The following is a 24,335-nucleotide window of genomic DNA, read 5'->3' on the forward strand; positions in this document are numbered from 1 at the left end:
CCCGGTGGAAACTGGGTTAAAATTAAGTTTAAAATGCCCCGGGTGGCTTCCCGATTTCCCACTTGTTTCATGCTGATCTTGATTTTAGCCTGCTTTTCTGAGCTGGCAGCAGCAAAGGTATTTGCCTGGAGGCTGCAGCAATTTCCTTAAATATGCAGATCGGGGTCCGATGACATCACTGGAAAAGGCTATTTAAGATAAATTTTATTGTTTTCCTCAGGAGTCTCCTCCCTCCCTACTTCATCTAACCCGAACAGCATATCCTTCTATTACTTTGGTCAGGAAGATTAGAAATTCTCCTCTAGGCCCCACGAAGAATGTTTAGGCCTTCCCTCCCACGAGACCCTCCTGAAATCTCCTGAGGAAATTTTCCTGAGGAAGGAGAGTGCCTGGGGTTGAAAGCCAGGCTCGAGGAAACCCCTTTTGCATCACTGGCATTGCAAGGGGTGGGCAGAGATTCGGCCCCTTGCAAGACTAGTGTATTCTGGGACCTCGTGTATCCAGCTCCCAACTTATTTCTGAGCTCTTCCACACTCCCACTGCAGTTGAGGTAGGAGCAGGCCATAAGGCTCGAGTAATATCAGCTCCAGAGTCCTAACACATGGTAAGCAAACATATCAGTCATCTCGTGCTGCTTTTGCTATCATTTTAATGTGTTTGTTAGAATGTACAGCACAGAAACAGGCCATTTGGCCCAACAGGTCCATGCCGGTGTTTATGCTCCACACGAGCCTCCTCCCTCATTTCATCTAACCCTATCAACATATCCTTCTATTGCTTTCTCCCTCATGTGTTTATCTAGCTTCCCCTAAATGCATCAATGCTAATTGCCTCAACTACTCCTTATGGTAGTGAGTTCCACATTCTAACCACTCTCTGGGTAAAAGAGTTTCTCCTGAATTCCCTATTGGATTTATTAGTGACTATCTTATATTTATGACCTCTAATTCTGGTCTCCCTTGCAAGTGGAAACATCTTCTCTACGTCTACCTTATCAAACCTTTTCATAATCTTAAAGACCTCTATCAGGTCACCCCTCAGTCTTCTCTTTTCTAGAGAAAAGAGCCCCAGCCTACTCAATCTTTCCTGATAGGTATAACCGCTCAGTTCTAGTATCATCCTAGTAAATCTTCTTTGCACCTTCTCCAGTGCCTCTATATCTTTTTATAATATGGAGACCAGAACTGTTCACAGTATTCCAAGCGTAGTCTGACCAAGATTCTATACAAGTTTAACATAGCTTCTCTGCTTTTCAATTCTATCCCTCTAGAAATGAATCCCAGTGCTTGGTTTGCTTTTTTTTATGGCCTTATTAACCTGCATCGCTACTTTTAGTGATTTGTATATCTATACCCCCAAATCCCTCTGCTCCTCTATCTCATTTGGACTCTTATTATCCAAGCCGCATGTGGCCCCTTATTCTTCCTACCAAATGTATCTGTATTGAAATTCATTTGCTAGTTACTTGCCCATTCTGCAAGTTTATTAATGTCTTCCTGTATTTTGTCGCAGTCCTCCTCAGTATTAACTATACCCCCCAATTTGGTGTCGTCTACACATTTTGAAATTGTACTTCCGATTCGCTAGTCCAAATCGTTCATATAAATGGTGAACAGCAGTGGTCCCAGCATGATCCTTGCAGAACACCATTTCCCACCTTTTGCTAGTTGGAGGAATTACTTTTAACCCCTACTCTCTGTTTTCTGTTTTGTAGTCAGCTTGCTATCCATTCTGCTACTTGTCCCAACTCCACATGCTCTAACTGTAGTCATAAGTCTGCTATGTGGACCTTATTGAAGGCCCTTTGAAAATCCACTTGTATTACACTTACTACATTACCCTTGTCTACCCTTTCTGTTACTACTTCAAAGAATTCAATAAGGTTGGTCAAGCATGACCTCTTTTGAAATCCGTGCTGACTATTCTCTTATATTTTTGGTTTCTAGATGTTTTTCTATTACATCTTTCCTACCACCAACATTAAGCTAATTGGTCAATAGTTCTCTGGACTGGTTCCATCTCCCTTTTTTAAATACAGGAATCATATGAGCTGTCCGCCAGTCCTCTGGCACTATTCCCTTTTCTAATGAATTTTTATATATATGTAATCCTTTGCTGTCTCTTCCCTAATATATTTTAATACGCACGGATGCAATCCATCTGGACCAGGGGTTTTATCCTCTCAAGCTTGATTAGTTTATCAATTGTCTCCCCATTTCCATCTTAAATGTCTTCATATCTTTTTTGATCTCTTCTTCTAATGTCATGCCCACCATGTTAGTCTCCCTGGTAAATACTGAGGCAAAGTAATTATTTAATATTTCTGCTATTTTGCTGTCATTTCCCGTGAATTTATCATGTGTATCCCTTATTGACCCTATCCTGATTTTTCTTCGTTATTTTTGTCTGTAGAATACTTTACTATTTTTTATATTCCTTGACAATTGAATTTCATAGTTTCTATTTGCCTTCCTAATTTTTTAAAACTTATTTCCTAACCTTTTTGTATTCCCTTTTGTTATCCTTTCCTTTGTTGCCTATGTACTTACTTTCTTTTTCTTTAGTTTCAATTTTGCCCTTGTTTCTTTATTTATCCATGGAGTATCATTACCGGCTAGTTTATTTTTGCTTTTTAGTGGGACATATTTCTCCTGAACTCTCTTGATCACAATTTTAAATGTTTCCCACTGCTGTTCTGTTTCTTTGTTTATCAGTAAATGTTTCCAGTTTATTTTCCTAGTTCCATTCTCATCCCCAGAAAATCAGCTTTTTTCCAATTTATTGCTTTGGTCTTTGTCTTGCTTATGTCGTACTCAATCTTTATCTTAAACCATATTATGTTGTGATCACTATTGCCTAAATGTTCCCCTACCCTCACTTCTCTTATCGGGTACGGTAGCATAGTGGTTGTTACTGGACTAGTAATCCAGAGGCCTGGACTAACAATCCGGAGTCATGAGTTCAAATCCCGCCACGGCAGCTGGGGAATATAAATTCAATTAATTAAATAAAATCTGGAATTAAAATACTAGTATCAGTAATGGTGGCCATGAAACTACCGGATTGTCATAAAAACCCATCTGGTTCACTAATGTCCTTTAGGGAAGGAAACCTGCCGTCCTTACCCGGTCTGGCCTACATGTGACTCCAGATCCACAGCAATGTGGTTGATTCTTAATTGCCCTCTGAAATGTCCTAGCAGTCTCACTTTAAAAAAAAAAGTCATAAGAATACAACCGGACGGATCACCCGGCATCGGACCACTAGGCACTGGACACGACAAAGGCAAAGCAAGTCCAGTCGACCCTGCAAAGTCCTCCTCACTAACATCTGGGGACTTGTGCCAAAATTGGGAGAGCTGTCCCACAGACTAGTCAAGCAACAGCCTGACATAGCCATACTCAGAATCATACCTTTCAGCCAACGTCCCAGACTCTTCCATCACCATCCCTGGTTATGTCCTGTCCCACTGGCAGGACACACTGACCAGAGGTGGCGGTACAGTGATATACAGTCGGGAGGGAGTGGCCCTGGGAGTCCTCAACGTTGACTCTGGATCTCATGGCATCAGGTCAAACATGGGCAAGGAAACCTCCTGCTGATTACCACGGACTGCCCTCCCTCAGCTAATGATTCAGTCCTCCTCCATGTTGAGCACCATTTGGAGGAAGCACTGAGGGTAGCAAGGGCACAGAATGTACTCTGGGTGGGGGACTTCCAAGTCCATCACCAAGAGTGGCTTGGTAGCACCACTACTGACCGAGCTGGCCGAGTCCTGAAGGACATAGCTGCCAGACTGGGCCTGCGGCAGGTGGTGAGCGAACCAACACGAGGGAAAAACTTACTTGACCTCATCCTCACCGATCGACCTGTCGCAGATACATCTGTCCATGACAGTATTGGTAGGAGTGACCACCGCACAGTCCTCGTGGAGACGAAGTCCTGTCTTCACACTGAGGACAACATCCAACGTGTTGTGTGGCACTACCACCGTGCTAAATGGGATAGATTCAGAACAGATCTAGCAGCTCAAAACTGGGCATCCCTGAGGCGATGTGAGCCATCAGCAGCAGATTTGTATTCCAGCACAATCTGTAACCTCATGGCTTGACATATTCCTCACTCTACCATTACCAACAAGCCAGGGGATCAACCCTGGTTCAATGAGAAGTGTAGAAGAGTGTGCCAGGAGCAGCACCAGGCATACCTAAAAATGAGGTGCCAACCTGGTGAAGCTACAACTCAGGACTACATGCATGCTAAACAGCGGAAGCAACATGCTATAGACAGAGCTAAGCGATTCCACAACCAACGGATCAGATCAAAGCTCTGCAGTCCTGCCACATCCAGTTGTGAATGGTGGTGAACAATTAAACAACTAACAGGAGGAGAAGGCTCTATAAACATCCCCATCCTCAATGATGGCAGAGTCCAGCGCGTGCAAAATACAATGCTGAAGCGTTTGCAACCATCTTCAGCCAGGAGTGCCGAGTGGACGATCTATCTCGGCCTCTTCCCGATATCCCCACCATCACAGAAGCCAGTCTTCAGCCAATTCGATTCACTCCACGTGATATCAAGAAATGGCTGAGTGCATTGGATACAGCAAAGGCTATGGGCTCCGACAACATCCCGGCTGTAGTGCTGAAGACTTGTGCTCCAGAACTAGCTGCGCCTCTAGCCAAGCTGTTCCAGTACAGCTACAACACTGGCATCTAACCGACAATGTGGAAAATTGCCCAGATATGTCCTGTCCACAAAAAGCAGGACAAATCCAATCAAGCCAATTACCGCCCCATCACTCGACTCTCAATCATTAGCAAAGTGATGGAAGGTGTCGTCGACAGTGCTATCAAGCGGCACTTACTCACCAATAACCTGCTCACCGATGTTCAGTTTGGGTTCCGCCAGGACCACTCGGCTCCAGACCTCATTACAGCCTTGGTCCAAACATGGACAAATGAGCTGAATTCCAGAGGTGAGGTGAGAGTGACTGCCCTTGACATCAAGGCAGCATTTGACCGAGTGTGGCACCAAGGAGCCCTAGTAGTTTTAAAGTCAATGGGAGTCAAGGGGAAAACTCTTCAGTGGCTGGAGTCAAACCTAGCACAAAGGAAGATGGTAGTGGTTGTTGGAGGCCAATCATCTCTGCCCCAGGACATTGCTGCAGGAGTTCCTCAGGGCAGTGTCCTAGGCCCAACCATCTTCAGCTGCTTCATCAATGACCTTCCCTCCATCTTAAGGTCAGAAATGGGGATGTTCACTGATGATTGCAGTGTGTTCAGTTCCATTCACAACCCCTCAAATAATGAAGCAGTCCGAGCCTGCATGCAGCAAGATCTGGACAACATCCAGGCTTGGGCTGATAAGTGGCAAGTAACATTCGTGCCAGGCAATGACCATCTCCAACAAGATAGAGTCTAACCATCTCCCCTTGACATTCAACGGCATTACCATCGCCGAATACCCCACCATCAACATCCTGGGGGTCACCATTGACCAGAAATGTAATTGGACCAGCCATAAAAATACTGTGGCTGAAAGAGCAGGTCAGAGGCTGGGTATTCTGCGGCGAGTGACTCACCACCTGACTCCCCAAAGCCTTTCCACCATCTACAAGGCACAAGTCGGGAGTGTGATGGAATACTCTCCACTTACCTGGATGAGTGCAATTCCAACAACACTCAAGAAGCTCAACACAATCCAGGACAAAGCAGCCCGCTTGATTGGCACCCCATCCACCACCCTAAACATTCACTCGTTTCACCACCGGCGCACAGTGGCTGTAGTGTGTACCATCCACAGCACCTCCCAAACCCGCGACATCTACCACCTAGAAGGACAAGAGCAGCAGGCACATGGGAACAACATCCTCTGCACGTTCCCCTCCAAGTCACATCCCGACTTGGAAATATATTGCTGTTCCTTCATCGTTGCTGGGTCAAAATCCTGGAACTCCCTTCCTAACAGCACTGTGGGAGAACCTTCACCACACAGACTGCAGCGGTTCAAGAAGGCAGCTCACCACCACCTTCTCAAGGGCAATTAGGGATGGGCAATAAATGCTGGCCTTGCCAACGACACCCACATCCCATGGACGAATTTAAAAAAAAAATCTGTTCTGGTTAATTTCCTATTACTAGATCCAGCAGTGCTTTCCTCTCTTGGGCTTTTTACATACTGGGCAAGAAAGGAATCCTGTGCACGTTGTCAAAGCTCCAATCCCTGTATCCCTTTACCTACCTCTAACCAGTTTATTTGGGGATAGTTAAAATCTCGCATCATTATTATTCTATGTCCTTTACTCATTTCACATTTGGTTGTATATTTCTTCTTCCACCTTTTTTCATGTTGACCATATTTGCCTGCAATACTGGGGGTCAGGATCTGGCAGAGATCTGGGATCTTCCCAGATGACTTCTAAGCTATTCAATGCAACAAGGTGACCAATTTACAACTGAATGATCTACCTTTCCTTATGATACAGAACTGTTGGCACAATTTTGTTGTAAAGAAGAAAAATGCTAAATTTGTCTGCTATTAATAAAAACTATATAGAATGTTTTTTGGGATATGTACACAAATACTATAAAGGTAATCTTATCATATAAAGAGGCAATGTTATATGCTTAGTTTATGCTGATTTGATATCAAAAGGGAAAGGAACAGATGGCATGATAAGCACGAGTTTTATATGTAAGAAAATAGAAGCGTTTCGTGTTTCAAAAATACCCCTACTTGATGAGTTTTGCTTTTGATTCCCTAGGTGATTGTGCCTGTGCCATCCTGGTATGTTGCAACCAAGGAACCCATAACAACTGATGAAAAAAAATTCTCCCTCGAAATTGCGCTCATCTATAAATATTCTCCATTTAAAACAGAGTTTGATGTGATGCAGCAGTTTAATAAAATTACAGAAGCAAGTGGTAAGAGTATCATATACAATAAAATAAATGGTTACTCAATTATTATTCTGCTAAGTTCATCTAAGTTATAGAAATTTTCTCAGTGATTATCTTTTAAATATAATATGAAAAACAGTGAACTCCTTTGAAGTTCACTATCTGAAACCAAATTGTGGGATCTCATTGCTCACAGAATATTAGGTTGATCCTGTGAAATAAAGAACTGTTTTCTTAAAATTTTAAAAATTCTGAATGAATGGTAGTAGTTCAATCTTGAAGTTTGAATTTATGGCTTATGATTTGATGGGAACCCAACAAAATTATTCTATTGCCTGATAATCTGCTTCCACCACTCCAGTAGCCCCTATGAATCAAAAATCTCATTCTCCATTGCAGTAAAATCCACAAGTTTCAAACATAAGAACATAAGAAATAGGAGCAGGAGTAAGCCATACGGCCCCTCAAGCCTGCGCTGCCATTCAATAAGATCATGGCTGATCTAGCTCAACTCCACTTCCCCACACAATCCCCATTTCCCTTGGTGTCCAAAAATCTATCAATCTCAGTTTTGAATATACTCAATGACTGAGCATCCACAGCCCTCTGGGGTAGAGAATTCCAAAGATTCACAACCCTCTGAGTGAAGAAGTTTTTCCTCATCTCAGTCTTAAATGGTCGACCACATATCCTGAGACTATTACCCCTAGTTCTAGACTCCAGCCAGGGGAAACAGCCTCTCAGCATCTACTCTGTCAAGTCCCCTCAGAATCTTATTTCAATGAGATCACCTCTCATTCTTCTAAACTCCAGAGAGTATAGGCCCATTCTACTCAATTTTTTCCTCATAGGACAACCCTCTCATCCCAGGAATCAATCTAGTGAACCTTCGTTGCACCCGCTCTAGGCCAACTATAGGGTAAGGAAACCAAAACTGTACACTACTCCATTGTACACAACACCTCTAATTTTGAACAATTCGTTTAGATTCTCTCCATTACCTTCTCTGTCCCAGTTTCATATATCTATAAATGTTTTTGTTCCTGATTTCATCCTAATAAATTTCCATTAAACTTTTTACATGACTTCAGTATGATTTCTATTATGGGTTACCCAAAGCTACACACTGTACTCCAACTGCAGTCTAACTGATGTACAGACTAAACTTCACCTCCTTTATTTTTATTCAATGTCCCTCATGTACAGATATGACTCAGAATCCAGTTTGACCTTTTTAATGTTTTTTCCATCTGCAGACTAGCTTTAAAGATCTGTGTACCTGCACACCTAACATCCTATGTTCCTCCATTTCAATGAGAACTTTACTGCTTTAGGGTTTATTTCAGTTCTGTTCTTTTTCCCCAAAGAGCACATTGCACTGCTTTTGCTGCATATCTGCCCACACTCCTAACATGTTTGTGGCCTCTCTTGCATTTTGCCTCACAATTTGCTCACAATAAAATGCATTCTTTTCATTACTTAATGTATTTTCTTAACAGGCACTTTGGTAATTATTTACAACTTAAAATTGAATGATGATGGAAAACCAGAATTGGATATTGAAACAGACCCTTCAGATATACTGCTGACAGGAATGATGGCAAGTGGAATGTAAGACATAAATACCTAATTAGTTTGTTAGCATTGAAATGTTGTATTCAGATAGTGTGAGATCAGCAGTCAGTTCATAAACACAGAATAATGACTACCTGTGATTCTCCTGCACAGAGGACCCTGGATAGCTGGTAGTAGACAATAAGATAGCTATTCATTTGAGGTCTTCGTTGTCTTCAACCAAAAGAGTGAAAGTTGCTGGGTTTGTCTGTCAGGTGAAGCGTGAAAATCAATTGAATGCTATGATAAACCTTTACTGTTCTTTGCATCATGCAGAATTTTGTTTTGACCGGAGCTCCTCTTTTTAATATCAAGTGACAGGAGCCTGGATTTTCCTCATTGTAGTACTGGGGTTGGGGGGGGGGGGGGCTAAGAGAATCAGTTGGGGAGCTGTTTTGTCACTGGCAAAATTTTCCACTGGAAGTGACAGCAGATATTGAATATGCCTGTCCAAAAATGGGTGGATTATTTAAAGTAGGTGGTAATAATGAAGTGGCATCCTACGTCACGTTTTAATATCATTATCCACTATAATAATGGACACTAATAAACTTATAACACCAGTAGGTTACTGGCATCCAGAATTGCTGAAGGTATTGATGGAGAGGACTGAAGTAGGCAATTAGGAAAGGCACAGCCTTCAAAATCCACTTCAAAATTCAGAGCAGCAATCAATAATTTGGAGACCCTCAATTTTCGTTGTGCTGGGGGCACGCTCTCCTTTATGGCAGATATTTGAGGTTTATAATGATTCTAGCCACTTAACATCAGTTACTGTTTGAAATAATCTATACAAGGTCTTATTTTACTTGCCTTCTTAATATATCACTGCTGTAAGGTCATGGTGATTTGGCAATATTGGTGAACAGACAGTTAGTGATGGAGAACAGTGAATGCAAAATTACAATGAGTATAATGCTGAAGGTGCAAAATACATACGAAGGTATCCATTCTGTAATGTTTTTTTCTCCAAAAGTGCAAAGGCAGGTGATTTGAGTCTGCATGTTTTGCATATTTATATGTATCTACAACCCAGCAGAAATAAATCAATGCCATTTTCAGAGGATTCTCTAAGTAACCTATTGAAATTTGTGATATTTTAAATAATGCTGAATTTCTACTTAGCGTTCTGCAATATTGTGATTACATTACACAGTACTGTAATATAAGGATCAAAAATTATATCAACAATGTCATATTTCAGCCAACCAGAATGCTATTCCTTCAGAGCCTATGCTGCAATATTATACATTGACCCTCGCATGAAGATTTTTATTCAGGGACAGAAAGTTCACGCCAAACACCTCTTCTTTTCCTTATATAGACCTAGGTAAGAAAATAATTTACTTATGACACACTTTTAGAGTCCCTTTAAAGTTCAGCTTACCTTTTTGAAATCCTAAAGCTTAAGTATTTTTTCAAGGAGAAAAACAAATTTGAGTCTTTTTGTTCCTTAGCCAGTGACACAAGATGCTCCAATTTACTAATCATTCATAACATTCTTACAGTCTCCAAAAAAAAATTCTCCTAATGACTATTTAATTCTCACCTTTCAATTGATGTTTAATTGACATTCATTGCTATCTCTATAGGAAGTACACTTATATTTCCAAAGGGTTCAAAGTACGTGCTGCGAGAGAGGCAAAGGAGGCAGAACTTGCTGTTAAAATAGGTATGGATTAACGCTTAATTGATCCTTTCAGAAATGATTCCATCTGTAAACATGACAGACTAGCTCCATTGATCTTAATGGGAGCCCAAGACATCCAAGTGGGGAAAATCACTACCAAATGAGTGACATTGTGCACCAAACTTCATTTAATTTCAAGGTTAAATCACTGTGACCTATAAATAATCCATACATTGATTTATGACATATTCTAAAGAAAGATCAAATTACATCCTTGCTGCTCCTAGTTATATTTATTCCAATAGGTTAATGTGTTGAAAGCAGTGACTTATGCTTACATGTGGCTCTACCAATAAAAGCTTAACAGTACTTCACCCGAGCATCAAGACTTATGTATGAAGCTAGAGAATGCATTAGCATGCTGATCATTCATGAGGTTAGGAGGTGGGGAATATGAGCTGAATCCAATTTTTTCCTAACCTGACATCCACATATGCACGCTTTCTCAGCCAAATTGCTTAATATTGATCATGAATGGGAGGCTCTGGCTAATTTTTCCATTCCCTTGCCCAGGCTCAGCAGAGGTCAGGAATTAAAATTGGAACTTTCTAGTCAGTATGGCACAATATCACAACATATAGTACATTTACCCACTGAGCTATCGGGGATCTTTCCTTCCTGAACTTCGTTAACATTACTTTTTGTTCTGCTTATTTCAACAAACTGTTAGTAATTTTGTATTTGTTTTCATTATGATACTTTTGTTCTTCTTTTACATTGGTGCAGAATTACATACTTAACAGTATTAAAACTGATTGTAGAAAGATGAAAATAATTTTTTGTAGCTCGAACTCACCAGATGTACCTGTCCCCTTTTTGCATCAGCTTCAGTTATTTCACTGTTGTGGTAAATACCATGTGCATTTTATCCGATGACACTGCTAAAACACAAAGCAGAATTGGAATTACATTTATTCCCCAGTGAAAAATCCAGTCAATTGGCCTAATTTAAAAGCAGAATATGTAATACATTTTACTTTTAAGATACTGAATAAAAATTGATTATCAGAAATGTTTTGAATAATTGGCCAACTGTAGAAGCATTTAAACTATGTTTGAATTGATATTTGCAGCAGGGGAAAAGATGCAGGAAATAAAATTCAAAGTGAAGGAGTTAGAGCAGACCTGTGACAACAACATGGAAGCACGGGTAAATCAATAATGTTTGGATATAAATGTTGTTTGGAAAGGAACACTTTTGTCCACCACAGCAGCAGTCAAATATTACATCTTCCCTTTGTATCTGCTATCTATATGAAGGGAAGATGCTGACTATATATTGACCGTAGATTTCATAGAGTCATAGAGTTATACTGCACGGATAGAGGCCCTTCGGCCCATCGTGTTCGCGCCGGCCATCAAGCCCAGTCTAATCTAATCCCATATTCCAGCATTTGGTCCGTAGCCTTGTATTCTATGGCATTTCAAGTGCTCATCCAAATGCTTCTTGAATGTTGTGAGGGTTCTTGCCTCCACAACCCTCTCAGGCAGTGAGTTCCAGACTCCAACCACCCTCTGGGTGAAAAAGTTCTTTCTCAAATCCCCTCTAAACCTCCCGCCTTTTACCTTGAATCTATGCCCCCTTGTTATAGAACCCTCAACGAAGGGAAAAAGCTCCTTAGTATCCATCCTATCTGTGCCCCTCATAATTTTGTACACCTCAATCATGTCCCCCCTCAGCCTCCTCTGCTCCAAGGAAAACAAACCCAATCTTCCCAGTCTCTCTTCATAGCTGAAGCGCTCCAGCCCTGGTAACATCCTGGTGAATCTCCTCTGCACCCTCTCCAAAGCGATCACATCCTTCCTGTAGTGTGGCGACCAGAACTGCACACAGTACTCCAGCTGTGGCCTAACCAGTGTTTTATACAGCTCCATCATAACCTCCTTGCTCTTATATTCTATGCCTCGGCTAATAAAGGCAAGTATCCCATATGCCTTCTTTACCACCTTATCTACCTGTTCCGCCGCCTTCAGGGATCTGTGAACTTGCACACCAAGATCGCTCTGACCCTCTGTCTTGCCTAGGGTCCTCCCATTCATTGTTTAGTCCCTTGCCTTGTTAGTCCCTCCAAAGTGCATCACCTCGCACTTTTCCAGGTTAAATTCCATTTGCCACTGTTCCGCCCATCTGACCAACCCATCTATATCGTCCTGCAGACTGAGGCTATCCTCCTCGCTATTTACCACCCTACCAATTTTTGTATCATCAGCGAACTTACTGTTCATACCTTTTACATTCATATCCAAGTCGTTAATGTAGACCACAAACAGCAAGGGCCCCAGCACAGATCCCTGTGGTACCCCGCTGGCCACAGGCTTCCAGTCACAAAAACAACCTTCGACCATCACCCTCTGCCTTCTGCCACTAAGCCAGTTTTGTATCCAAAGTGCCAAGGCACCCTGGACTCCATGGGCTCGTACCTTCTTGACCAGTCTCCTGTGGGGGACTTTATCGAAGGCCTTACTGAAATCCATGTATACCACATCCACTGCGTTACCCTCATCCACACGCCTAGTCACCCCCTCAAAAAATTCAATCAAATTAGTCAGACATGATCTTCCCTTGACAAAGCCATGTTGACTATCCCTGATTAATCCTTGCTTCTCCAAGTGGAGGCTAATTTTGTCCTTCAGAATTTTTTCCAATAATTTTCCAACCACTGATGTTAGGCTCACTGGCCTGTAGTTCCCCGGTTTTTCCCTACTCCCCTTCTTGAATAATGGTACTACATTAGCGGTTCTCCAGTCCTCTGGCACATCCCCTGTGGCCAGAGAGGTTCTGAATATATGTGTTAGAGCCCCCGCAATCTCCTCCTTTGCCTCACACAGTAGCCTGGGATACATTTCGTCCGGGCCTGGGGATTTATCCATTTTTAGGCCTGCTAAAACCGCCAATACCTCCTCCCGCTCGATGTTAATATGTTCGAGTATATCACAGTCCCCCTGTCGTATTTCTCTGTCTGCGTCGTCCTTCTCCATAGTGAAAACAGATGCAAAAAATTCATTTAGAACCCCTCCTACATCTTCCGGCTCCACACACACATTGCCATTTTTGTCCCTAATGGGCCCTATTTGTTCCCTAGTCATCCTCTTACCCTTAATATACTTATAAAACATCGTAGGATTTTCCTTTATTTTGCTCGCCAGAGTTTTTTCATGGCCCCTCCTTGATCTCCTAATTTCCTTTTTAAGTATCCCCCTGCACTTTTTGTACTCCTCTAGGGCTTCCTCCGTCCTTAGCCTTTTGTATCTGCCAAAAGCCCTCCTTTTTTTCCTAATCCATTCTCGTATATCCCCTGACATCCAAGGTTCCCTGGAGTTCTTGGAACCACCCTTGACCTTTACGGGAACATGTTGCCATTGTATGGTCTCAATCTCTCTTCTGAAAGACTCCCATTGCTCCGATGCGGATTTTCCTACAAGCAGCTGATCCCAGTCCATTTTGGCCAGATCCTGCCTTATCCTATTAAAATCGGCCTTCCCCCAATTTAGAACCTTTATTTCCGGCCCCTCCCTGTCCTTTTCCATGACCACCTTAAATCTCACTGAATTATGGTCACTGTGACCAAAGTGCTCACCTACTAGCACTTCTTCCACTTGGCCGGACTCATTCCCTAGAATTAGGTCCAGTACCGCCCCCTCTCTTGTAGGACTTTCTACATGCTAGCTCAAAAAGCTCTCCTGGATGCACGTTAAGAATTTTGTACCCTCTAAGCCTTTTACACTCTGAGTATCCCAGTTAATATTGGGGAAGTTGAAATCCCCCACTATTATTACCCTATTATTTGCACAATTTTCTGAGATTTGCCTACATATCTGTTCCTCTATCTCCCCCTGACTGTTTGGGGGCCTATAGTACACTCCCATCAAAGTGCTTGCCCCCTTTTTGTTTTTAAGCTCCACCCATATGGCCTCATTTGAGGAACCTGCTAATATATCATCCCTCCTTATGGCAGTAATTGATTCTTTAATTAATATTGCGACCCCCCCTCCTCTTATACCTCCCCCTCTGTCTCGCCTGAAGATTCTGTACCCCGGAATATTGAGCTGCCAGTCTTGCCCCTCCCTCAACCATGTCTCTGTGACAGCAACAATGTCATACTCCCATGTGTTTATCAACACCTTCAGTTCATCCACCTTATTCGCAAGACTCCTTGCATTAAAATAGATGCCATCCAGCCTTGCTCTTACATATTTGCCCTGTCTTCCAAGCTGACTTGTTTTTTTCTCAATATTTGGCTGCACATCACCCCCTATTGTAGCTCCACTCTGTATCCCATCCCCCTGCCAAGTTAGTTTAAACCCCCCCCAACAGTGCTAGCAAACCTCCCCGCAAGGATATTTGTCCCGCTCTGGTTCAGATGCAACCCGTCCGACTTGTACAAGTCCCACCTTCCCCAGAAGCAGGCCCAGTGATCCAGGAAACTGAAACCCTCCCTCCTGCACCAACTCTTTAGCCACGCATTCATCTGTTCTATCCTCCTATTTCTATACTCACTAGCCTGTGGCACTGGGAGTAATCCAGAGATTACAACCTTTGAGGTCCTGCTCTTTAATCTGCTACCTAGCTCCCTAAATTCTTGATGCAGGACCTCATCTCCCTTCCTGCCTATGTCGTTGGTCCCAATGTGGACCACGACCTCTGCCTGCTCACCCTCCCCCTTGAGAATGCCCTGAAGCCGCTCAGTGACATCCATGACCCTGGCACCAGGGAGGCAACAAACCATCCTGGAGTCACGTTTACGGCCACAGAAACGCCTGTCTGTTCCCCTTACGATAGAATCCCCTACCACTATAGCTCTTCCACTCTTTTTCCTCCCAGCCTGTGCAGCAGAGCTACCCCTGGTGCCAGGAAGTTGGCTGCTGTTGCCTTCCCCTGATAAGTCATCCCCCTCAACAATATCCAAAGCGGTATATTTGTTTGAGAGGGGGACGGCCACAGAGGACCCCTGCACTGCCTGCCTGCTCCTCTTACTCTGCCTGGAGGTCACCCACTTACTTCCTGCCTGTACAACTTTTACCTGCGGTGTGACCATCTCACTAAACGTGCGATCCACGACGTTTTCAGCATCGCGAATGCTCCATAATGAATCCATCCGCAGCTCCAGTGCCGCAATGCGGTTTGTCAGTAGCTGCAGCTGGATACATTTGCCGCACACATGGTCGTCAGGGACACTGGAAGGGTCCCTGATTTCCCACATAGAGCAGGAAGAGCATAACACGAGGCTGGGCTGTCCTGACATGACTTACCCTTTAACTAATTAATTCAAATTAAATGAATCCCACCAATTTCACTTCAATTAAAAGGTATACTCAAGGGCCCTTGCTGAACAGCAGTCCCCCACTACACAACAGAGACCCTAGAATCCACAAACTCTAACCTTAGACAAATTCAGCAGGAAAATACTCACCAACCAATCACTTACCTCTTCCTTGGTGACGTCCCACTTTGGATTACTTTTTGCTTCTTATTTATCTTAGGTCCAGGAGTTAAGTCCCTGAAAACAAAATATAAAAACAAACCTACCCTTTAAATTCCCTCTACCCCCCAAAAGGTTAGAGGAGGTGGGAGGGTGGGAGTCACTACTAGTGTAGTGTCTCGGGTTTAGCAACCGCTCCACCTATATACGGGTACCAATGAATTGGCCCCGCCCCCTGCCTTTGAAAAAGCCCGCGAAGCTCCCTCCCCGCTGGGGAAAAAGACTCACGTAGGTCTCTCCTAGGTCCACTCCCGACTGTAGCTCTGCTCCGAGTGCGGGTAGGCCCTCGAGCCTGGGCCTTTCGTAGTCTCCGAGTCCCGCGCTCTCTCCTCGGTCCGCTCCCGCCTGTAGCTCCGCTCCGAGTGCGGGTAGGCCCTCGAGCCTGGGCCTTTAGTAGTCTCCGAGTCCCGCACTCTCTCCTCGGTCCGCTCCCGCCTGTCGCTCTGCTCCGAGTGTCTATGATATGTTCCAAACCAAATAAAATACAAGCGGCAAAAAATATGTTACATTAAGACTGGATAGAATGCCTTCAGCCTCTCACCTCTCAGACGATAAAATAACAAGAACACTTCGCTTTAAAGACAGCTGGCTCGATTTTCTAGTGAAGTAGCGGAGGGGGGGCTCCGAAAATCGGGGAAATCCCATTCGGGTTCGGAGCCCGGCTCCAACCCACACCCATTGACGTGTCTGGGTGCGCGCACGCCTCCGGAATGCGTAACTCCCACCGGCAATTAAAGCCAGAGGGATGATTGTTTACATAGTTGTTGAGGTAGTTAATTTTCTCCACATTTTGGCAGGGGTGCGATTTTGAAGCATCCTCAGCGTATTTCCTGTGCTGTTAGAAACACTCTCTGTTGCAACAGATGTGTTTCAGCCAGCAGTCAGTGGGACATTCAGATGCTTATTTGACAGATGGGGAGAAAAGGTCACTTATTGCAGCAGGGCACTCTGTTCTTTCAGGCAAAGTTTTGGCTGCAAGATCTTTGTGTTTTCCCTGAAAATTCTGACTTTCCACTCAAAATTCTGCTGTTTAAACATATTTAACTACTTTGCGGACCCCCTCAAACTCACACTGTCAGGATGGGGACGCCATGGCTGCATTCACCACTACATCCGAGGACAAGCAACATCACCAGGCACGGCATCCACCTCTGCCACGTGGAGCTCCACAACACAGTGCTGCTCCACAGGCATCTGCACAAGAGCACAGAGGGCAACAACAGAGGGGGGCACCGGTTGAGGAGGCCACATCCACATCTGCCACCCACATTGAGAAGGAGGAGGATCCGCCCATGGGTGGAGCAGCAGCTCGCTTGGCTGCTCGTGAGGCTAGGGAGGCACTGATATATGAACGGTTCTCCTAACATCAGACGGTGTGAAGAGTTCAGTCCTCACACCACCTGGATAGAGCAGCGCCCACTGCAGCCCCCACCCCTCCCTGCACAAAACAGGCCTGCAACTACACATACACCCACTGTAGAGTGACCCAATGGGTGGCATCAAGTGTTGCCATTCATGGTGAATCTCGTGAAAGGACCTTACTACAGAAGCCAGTCAAGAATGGCCAAGACGTGGCAGTAGTGGTGACAATAATACTATTTAATGTGAGTTTAACAAAAAGCTAATATAAATAAAACACATGACCAACTGTCCAACACCTTTGTGCATCCCCTTCGTGCTTACAAAACCTTCGCCTTTCCCTTCCGACTACTTCTACATGGTGCATCCCCTGCGGCTGCAACAGAGGTAGTGGCAGGTTGTTCTTGTTCATGCCCTGACCGATTAGATGTTTTGGGCCTACGCCTTCTGGGTTTTGGTGCCTGTGAGGGCCCCTCCAAGGACTGCTCTGTGTAGGGGCAGACTCGGCCACCTGGAGAGGAGGCAGCATTGCAGGTACTGGTTGAGAGGGGGGCAACGGATGGAGACATGGGAGCGCTTTGAGTGGCGTCCCCACTTCCATGTCCACTTTCAACATCATCCCTCCCCTGGGCCAGGCCCACATCACTCCTACCACTCTGCTGGACAAGAGTTTGGAGGACATATGTGAAGCCTTGTAAGGCCAGTGCTAGTGTATCTGCCTGCCTGTTTAAGGCGGCAGAATGTTGTTCACTCTGAGTCTGAACGACCGTTGTCAGGGCCTGAATGGACTGATTTATGAGCTGTGCTTGAAGCTCAATGGAGGCTAGCCTTCTCTCCATCACAGTCATTCCCACACTTACCCATGGCAGTACCCCAGGGAATTGCTCACGTCCCTGTGACACTATCTCAGAGATTCCCTCCCATACCTGTGCCACCATTTCACTCATGCAGGAGTTGGACTCCACCATCCTCTGCGCGATTGTGGAGAGTGCGTGTGGCACCTGTTCCGGCACCTCGCAAATGTGCTGCTGCCCCTCGATCATTCTCCTTTTAAAGGATGGCCCCCAGGGTTCAGCATCTGCGTTCAGCTGAGCAGAGCCTGGAGAGGAGTGCTCCTACTGATGCGGACTCTCCGCATCTGCCCCTGCCACCAGTGTCTGCTCATGTTCGCGTGTGGTAACTGACCAGGTTCCAACCCAACTAACCGAGGACTAGGACCCACCGAGATGTGAGTATCTGCGCTGGTGGATCATCGCTCAGATGTGATGGTGCGCCCTCAGAGGCAGGCAGGTCCTCTGAGAAATCGCCCTCTGCCGTCACAGCGATCTCTGAAGGCCCTGTAAGAGAACAGAAGGCAATATTAAGCATGATCACAGATGTGTCATGTTGCAATGAGCATACTGAGGTGCTGAAGATGGCAAGGCATGTTAACATCAATTCATATTGTGTATGCTGAATGTTAGTTATGTCACCAGACGTTTGTCAGGTGCCAGTCTCGGCGTCCCCGATGGACAGGCACTCGAGGGTTCGGCTGAGCTCCAGCGCCTCCTGCTCTGCGTCTGAGGACGACGATTTGTTGCGGCCCGCCTCCGGTACTCGCCCTCTCCCGTGCATTCTGGGCTCCTATAAGGGGAGAAAGTACAGACGCGTGAGTGAGTGAGTGAGTGATTGTGACTTGGCCAACCGATGAATGCATTGGTTTGGGTGCGGCTGATCGTGAAAGATGCATCAGAGGGTGAGTATGAGACAGAGCCATGATGTGGTATGAGGATTGGGTTGAGTGGTAGTGGTGGGGTGAGTAATGGGGAGGTGAGGAAGTGTAGGTAAGTTGAAGCTGAGCCTTAAGTGGGTGTGAGGAGTGATGTACTAGAATAGTGTTGGCAGTGCAGAATGAGTTGTGGGGTGGGGGCGGTGATGTGGAAGATGGAATGTAGGAGAATCAGTAAGTGTACTCACTTTGGCTGACCTAGTTAGGTCATTGAAGCACTTCCTGCACTGGCCCCAGGTGCAGATGTTGTTGCTGCTGGTGACCTCCTCTGCCACCTCGAACTAGGCCTTGATGGCAGAGGCAGGCCACTTCCTCCCGTTCGTCGGGTAGAACACATCCTTCCTCCTCCTCCACCTCCTCACCCGATCCAGTAGCGCCTGGAGTGAGGCATCTTTTAATCTTGGAGCTGTGCAGCTCCATTGTGGTGTGTGCTTGTTTGCTCCAAGAGCAGCCATTGAAGGACTGCCCCTTTAAATAGAGATCCTCCAGCTGACAGCCCGTGATGCGGGTGTGCAGTCCGCCCGCTGCGCAGCTTTTGGACGGCAAACCCGGAAGCCACATTAAGTGGTTCCAATTGACTCGCGATCGCGTGGGAAACGGACATTTTTTATTGGGTGAGTTACCCACGTGCCCAATCACCGCTGCCATCCTGCGTCCCCGCTAATATTGGGGCCAACAGATTCCAATCCCTGGCAGGATAGGATTCTAGTTGTATCAGTATGGTCTTTTCAGTTATATGAAAGTCTGTGAAGCAGGATAAGTACACAGGCAACTCACTAAGGTCTAATTTAAATGTTGAGTTTTTAAAGTAATTCATACAATAAGAAAATTTGAATTCGGAACACATTCAAATTGGATACAGCTTTGTGTTGCGTTTTTAGTATGAGCTTCCATACAGAGAAAGCACATATACAGAGTTGCATTATTTTGCATCCAATATGAAAAAGACATTTGGAAAGGGAGCCTCTGCAACATGCTAACAATGAAGTTTTTTTTTCTTTTTCTAACTGTTTTAAAATGTTTCTTTTTTCAGAATAGGCTTAGGCTTGCCAATGCTCACACTAAATTTTCAGAGGCACAGAGAGATATAGACAGAAAGAAGAAATTGTATCAAGAAAAGCTGAGGTAATTTAGTTGTAAGTCCACTTTGCATATAATTGCAGTTTTTTGGTAAATTACTCCCTAACGTCCTTTGAATGCTGGGGAAAACTACGACATAGTATTTGAGTTTATATCGTAAAAAATATGGATTGCTGAATAACCCTTCCACAGTAATTTAGAACAGCATTGTTCTCCATTTTATTCTTAAGAAGTGTACCTAATTCCTTTTATTTAATTAAGATGGAGCAGTGCAAAAGCTATTGTACTAAATTATCCTTTGATATATCAGTCAAACACAGTTGTTGTCAGACTGAAGCCGATTGACTTTGTCACATCCATGGGAGGAGATTTCCTCTGTGCATTGAAATCAGAACCCTATTTATTAAAAAAAAGGGTTTGCAATTTCATTACACAGAGGAAATCCTCCCCCCATGTGAAGAATTGACATTTTTTACAGTAAATATGCTATACCAAAGTAATTAAAGATGAACAGAAACTGATTCATTTAATTATAAGGTCATTATAGCAAGTGCTTTGTTATTAAATAAAAACACTGTAGTGTGCTGCACCTTTTAATCCTTCCCATTTACTAGGGAAAAAAGCAGGAGTGCTCCTCCCTATTCCACATTAAAACTGCAGATCTCTGCTCGGCCTCCACTCACACCCACTCCATTCACGACCTCGACCCCTGCCCCGATCATGACCTCAACACAATGCTTATTTGTTGCAGTCTCACTGAAATTGACTTGAAAGGAAAGTTCCAGTGCATGTACTGTGATGATTATATAGTCAAGAAGGAATATCTGTTTCTAGTCTCTGGTAATAATATTACAGGATCAGTGGCTATCTGTCAAAATATTCAGGTCATGTCACATGAAATGTCTTTCTCTTTTTATGAGCCAATAAGTTCTGATAATAAAAGTCAGCCGTAAGCTAATGAATTAGTAGCATTCTCTCACTCTTGTGGCAGCAAATTGGTATCACAGAACTTCAATGTTTTTTAAAGTTTCATATAGGTTTAAATGTTTGGTTCAGACATTGTCCATTTTGTTCACATTTTATTTACAGGAGTACATATTACTACATTGATTTTGTGGACGTGTCTCTATAAGGCTCTGTACATTCAACGGGTCAGTTCACTGGCAGTGGCTCTGAGGATAACTGGCTCAGGATGGAGCGGTGCCGAGAGTCTTTTTCAGTAGCTTTTTTGGTGGTCATGATGTGGAGATGCCGGTGATGGACTGGGGTGGACAAATGTAAGGAATCTTATAACACCAGGTTATAGTCCAACAGTTTTATTTGAAAATCACAAGCTTTCGGAGCTTACCTCCTTCGTCAGGTGAGTGAGTGAAGGGTTCTAAAATCGCATCGCATATATTAGGCTGGGAGACGATCACAGCAATCAAAGGTGTCGTAGGTGTTCAGACAGGTTAGCCACGGAAAACATTACATCCCAGTATACTGAATACACAATGGGTCAGATTGCACAGACAGAGAGAGAAAGAGACCCGAAAGGCAGAGAGAGAGAGAATGTCCAGTTGTATTAAAAACAGATAACTTTTTTTTCCGCTGGTGGGGTTACGTGTAGCGTGACATGAACCCAAGATCCTGGTTGAGGCCGTCCTCGTGGGTGCGGAACTTGGCTATCAATTTCTGCTCGACGATTTGCGTTGTTGTGTGTCTCGAAGGCCGCCTTGGAGAACGCTTACCCGAAGATCGGTGGCTGAATGTCCTTGACTGCTAAAGTGTTCCCCGACTGGGAGGGAACCCTCCTATCTGGCGATTGTTGCATGGTGTCCGTTCATCCGTTGTCACAGTATCTGCATGGTCTCGCCAATGTACCATGCTCCGGGGCATCCTTTCCTGCAATGTATGAGGTAGACAACGTTGGCCGAGTCACAGGAGTTTGAACCATGCACCTGGTGGGTGGTGTCCTCTCGTGTGATGGTGGTATCTGTGTCGATGATCTGGCATGTCTTGCAGAGGTTGCTGTGGCAGGGTTGTGTGGTGTCGTGGACGCTATTCTCCTGAAAGCTGGGTAATTTGCTGCAAACGATGGTCTGTTTGAGGTTGGGTGGCTGTTTGAAGGCGAGTAGTGGAGGCGTGGGGATGGCCTTAGCGAGGTAACCAACAGAGTACCCTTCGAGCGGAGAAACTACACCATGTTCTCCGCAGCCTTTAACATGTCATCGATGACGACGAACACCTCGCTAAGGCCATCCCCACACCTCCATTACTCGTCTTCAAACAGCCACCCAACCTCAAACAGACCATCGCTCGCAGCAAATTACCCAGCTTTCAGGAGAACAGCGTCCACGACACCACACAACCCTGCCATGGCAACCTCTGCAAGACATGCCAGATCATCGACACAGATACCACCATCACACGAGAGGACACCACCCATCAGGTACATGGTTCATACTCCTGTGAATCGGCCAACCTTGTCTCCCTCATACATTGCAGGAAAGGATGCCCCAGAGCATGGTACATTGGCGAGACCATGCAGACATTGACAATGGATGAACGGACATCGCGCAACAATCGCCAGACAGGAGGGTTCCCTCCCAGTCGGGGAACACTTTAGCAGTCAAGGACATTCAGCCACCGATCTTCGGGTAAGCGTTCTCCAAGGCGGCCTTCGAGACACACAACAACGCAAAATCGTCGAGCAGAAATTGATAGCCAAGTTCCGCACCCATGAGGACGGCCTCAACCGGGATCTTGGGTTCATATCACGCTACATGTAACCCCACCAGCGGAAAAAAAAGTTATCTGTTTTTAATAAAACTGGACATTCTCTCTCTCTCTGCCTTTCGGGTCTCTTTCTCTCTCTGTCTGTGTAATCTGACCCATTGTGTATTCAGTATACTGGGATGTAATGTTTTCCGTGGCTAACCTGTCTGAACACCAACGACACCTTTGATTGCTGTGATCGTCTCCCAGCCTAATATATGCGATGCAATTTTAGAAACCTTCACTCACTCACCTGACGAAGGAGGTAAGCTCCGAAAGCTTGTGATTTTCAAATAAAACTGTTGGACTATAACCTGGTGTTGTAAGATTCCTTACATTTTTTGGTGGTGCCCTTTTCAGGGTTTGAGGCAGAATGTTGACTTATTGGTCTCCTGATTTAATATGTGTTTCCCTTTGAGTAAAACAAAAATGCAAGTACTTGTGACAGACCTGAAGGTGTTGATGTCTGTTTGCTCCTGCACATGCTAATTAGTTACCACCTTGGAGCTGAACTCCTGTGCCTCTCTTCCCTTTTTTCTGCCATGTCTCCTGCCCTTGCTTCCTCACTGATTTTCCTTTGTCTGTCTTTAACTTCTCCCCTCCTCGACTCGCCACAAAATCCCCACCACATTTAAAGGGAAGCTAGATAAACACATGAGGAAGAAAGGAATAGAAGGATATGCTGATAGAGTTAGATGAAGTAGGTTGGGTGGAGACTTGTGTGGAGCATAAAGACTAGCATGGACCTGTTAGGCTGAATGGCCTGTTTCTGTGCTGTACATTCTATGTAATTCCATGTAAAACTCATTTTCCTCTGCCACCCTAGACTCTCATCCTCCTGTTTGTTTACAGCCTCCCTACGTCGATACCTCAACCTAGGCATTTTTTGCCACAGCTCTGCCTCAGAAATTACCATAAGTACGTTATTCTTCTTTCCCACTATTTTCCTCAATCTGCTTGTCTGGAGTTAATCTCTCTGATTTGTCTGTTAAGATCCTTGGTCCTACCTTCAAATTTCTCCGTGGTCTTGCCTCTCCCTACCTCTGTAATCTTCTGCAGCTGTGTGCCCCTAACTGTACCTTCTTCTCTTCCAACACCAGCCTACTTCTTGTTTCCCGCTTCACCATTAGCAGCTTCTCTTTCAACCTCTAAGTCCTTGCCCCTTGGAACTTCCTCCCTCAGCATCAATATCTTACCACTTCTTTCCCTGTTTTCAAAAGCCTTTTGCTGATTCTTCTCATCTATCATTATTTTTGGCTTCTAACCACTATTTTCCTTTTGTCCCCCCTCCTCCATGTCTGTCTGTTGCCCGTTGCCCTGTAAAATGCCCCAGGATATCTGTGTATTTGAGGAACACAATAGGAATGCAAGTTATAGTAGTTGTTTGCTTTTTTTGTGTCTGGTCCCTACCTGCAACTTACAACCAACATTTTGGCTCTGCTGCATATCCTGTTCTCAAGAGAAGCATTCTTCTGCTGTTCATGTGCTTCTTTATCTTCCATCAATCCTGGAATGCACGTCTCAGTTGCTCTAGTCATGTATCCTTCCACGATCCTTACATCTGTTTCACTATTTTTATCCATTTTGCTTGTTTGCATTCACGTCTATTATCTTTGCCTGTTCTTATTGTTCATCCATCTTGATCCTTTTTTTACAAACCTATTATTATTCTGAATCCTTTTTTT

The 24,335-nt window shown here is 44.5% G+C and overlaps 1 protein-coding gene across 1 annotated transcript in view; it reads left to right on the top strand.

Annotated features, from left to right (window-relative positions):
• Positions 1-24,335, top strand: part of LOC137326838 (ATPase MORC2-like) — a 70,488-nt gene that overhangs the window by 18,489 nt on the left and 27,664 nt on the right. The window contains exons 7-12 of the mRNA XM_067992218.1: positions 6,767-6,926; positions 8,402-8,513; positions 9,721-9,846; positions 10,109-10,188; positions 11,280-11,356; positions 19,847-19,938. Coding sequence (XP_067848319.1) covers positions 6,767-6,926; positions 8,402-8,513; positions 9,721-9,846; positions 10,109-10,188; positions 11,280-11,356; positions 19,847-19,938 — 647 coding nt within the window. The remainder of the gene's footprint in view (positions 1-6,766; positions 6,927-8,401; positions 8,514-9,720; positions 9,847-10,108; positions 10,189-11,279; positions 11,357-19,846; positions 19,939-24,335) is intronic.

The sequence above is a fragment of the Heptranchias perlo genome, chromosome 11, assembly GCF_035084215.1.
Source record: "Heptranchias perlo isolate sHepPer1 chromosome 11, sHepPer1.hap1, whole genome shotgun sequence".
Classification (NCBI taxonomy): domain Eukaryota; kingdom Metazoa; phylum Chordata; class Chondrichthyes; order Hexanchiformes; family Hexanchidae; genus Heptranchias; species Heptranchias perlo.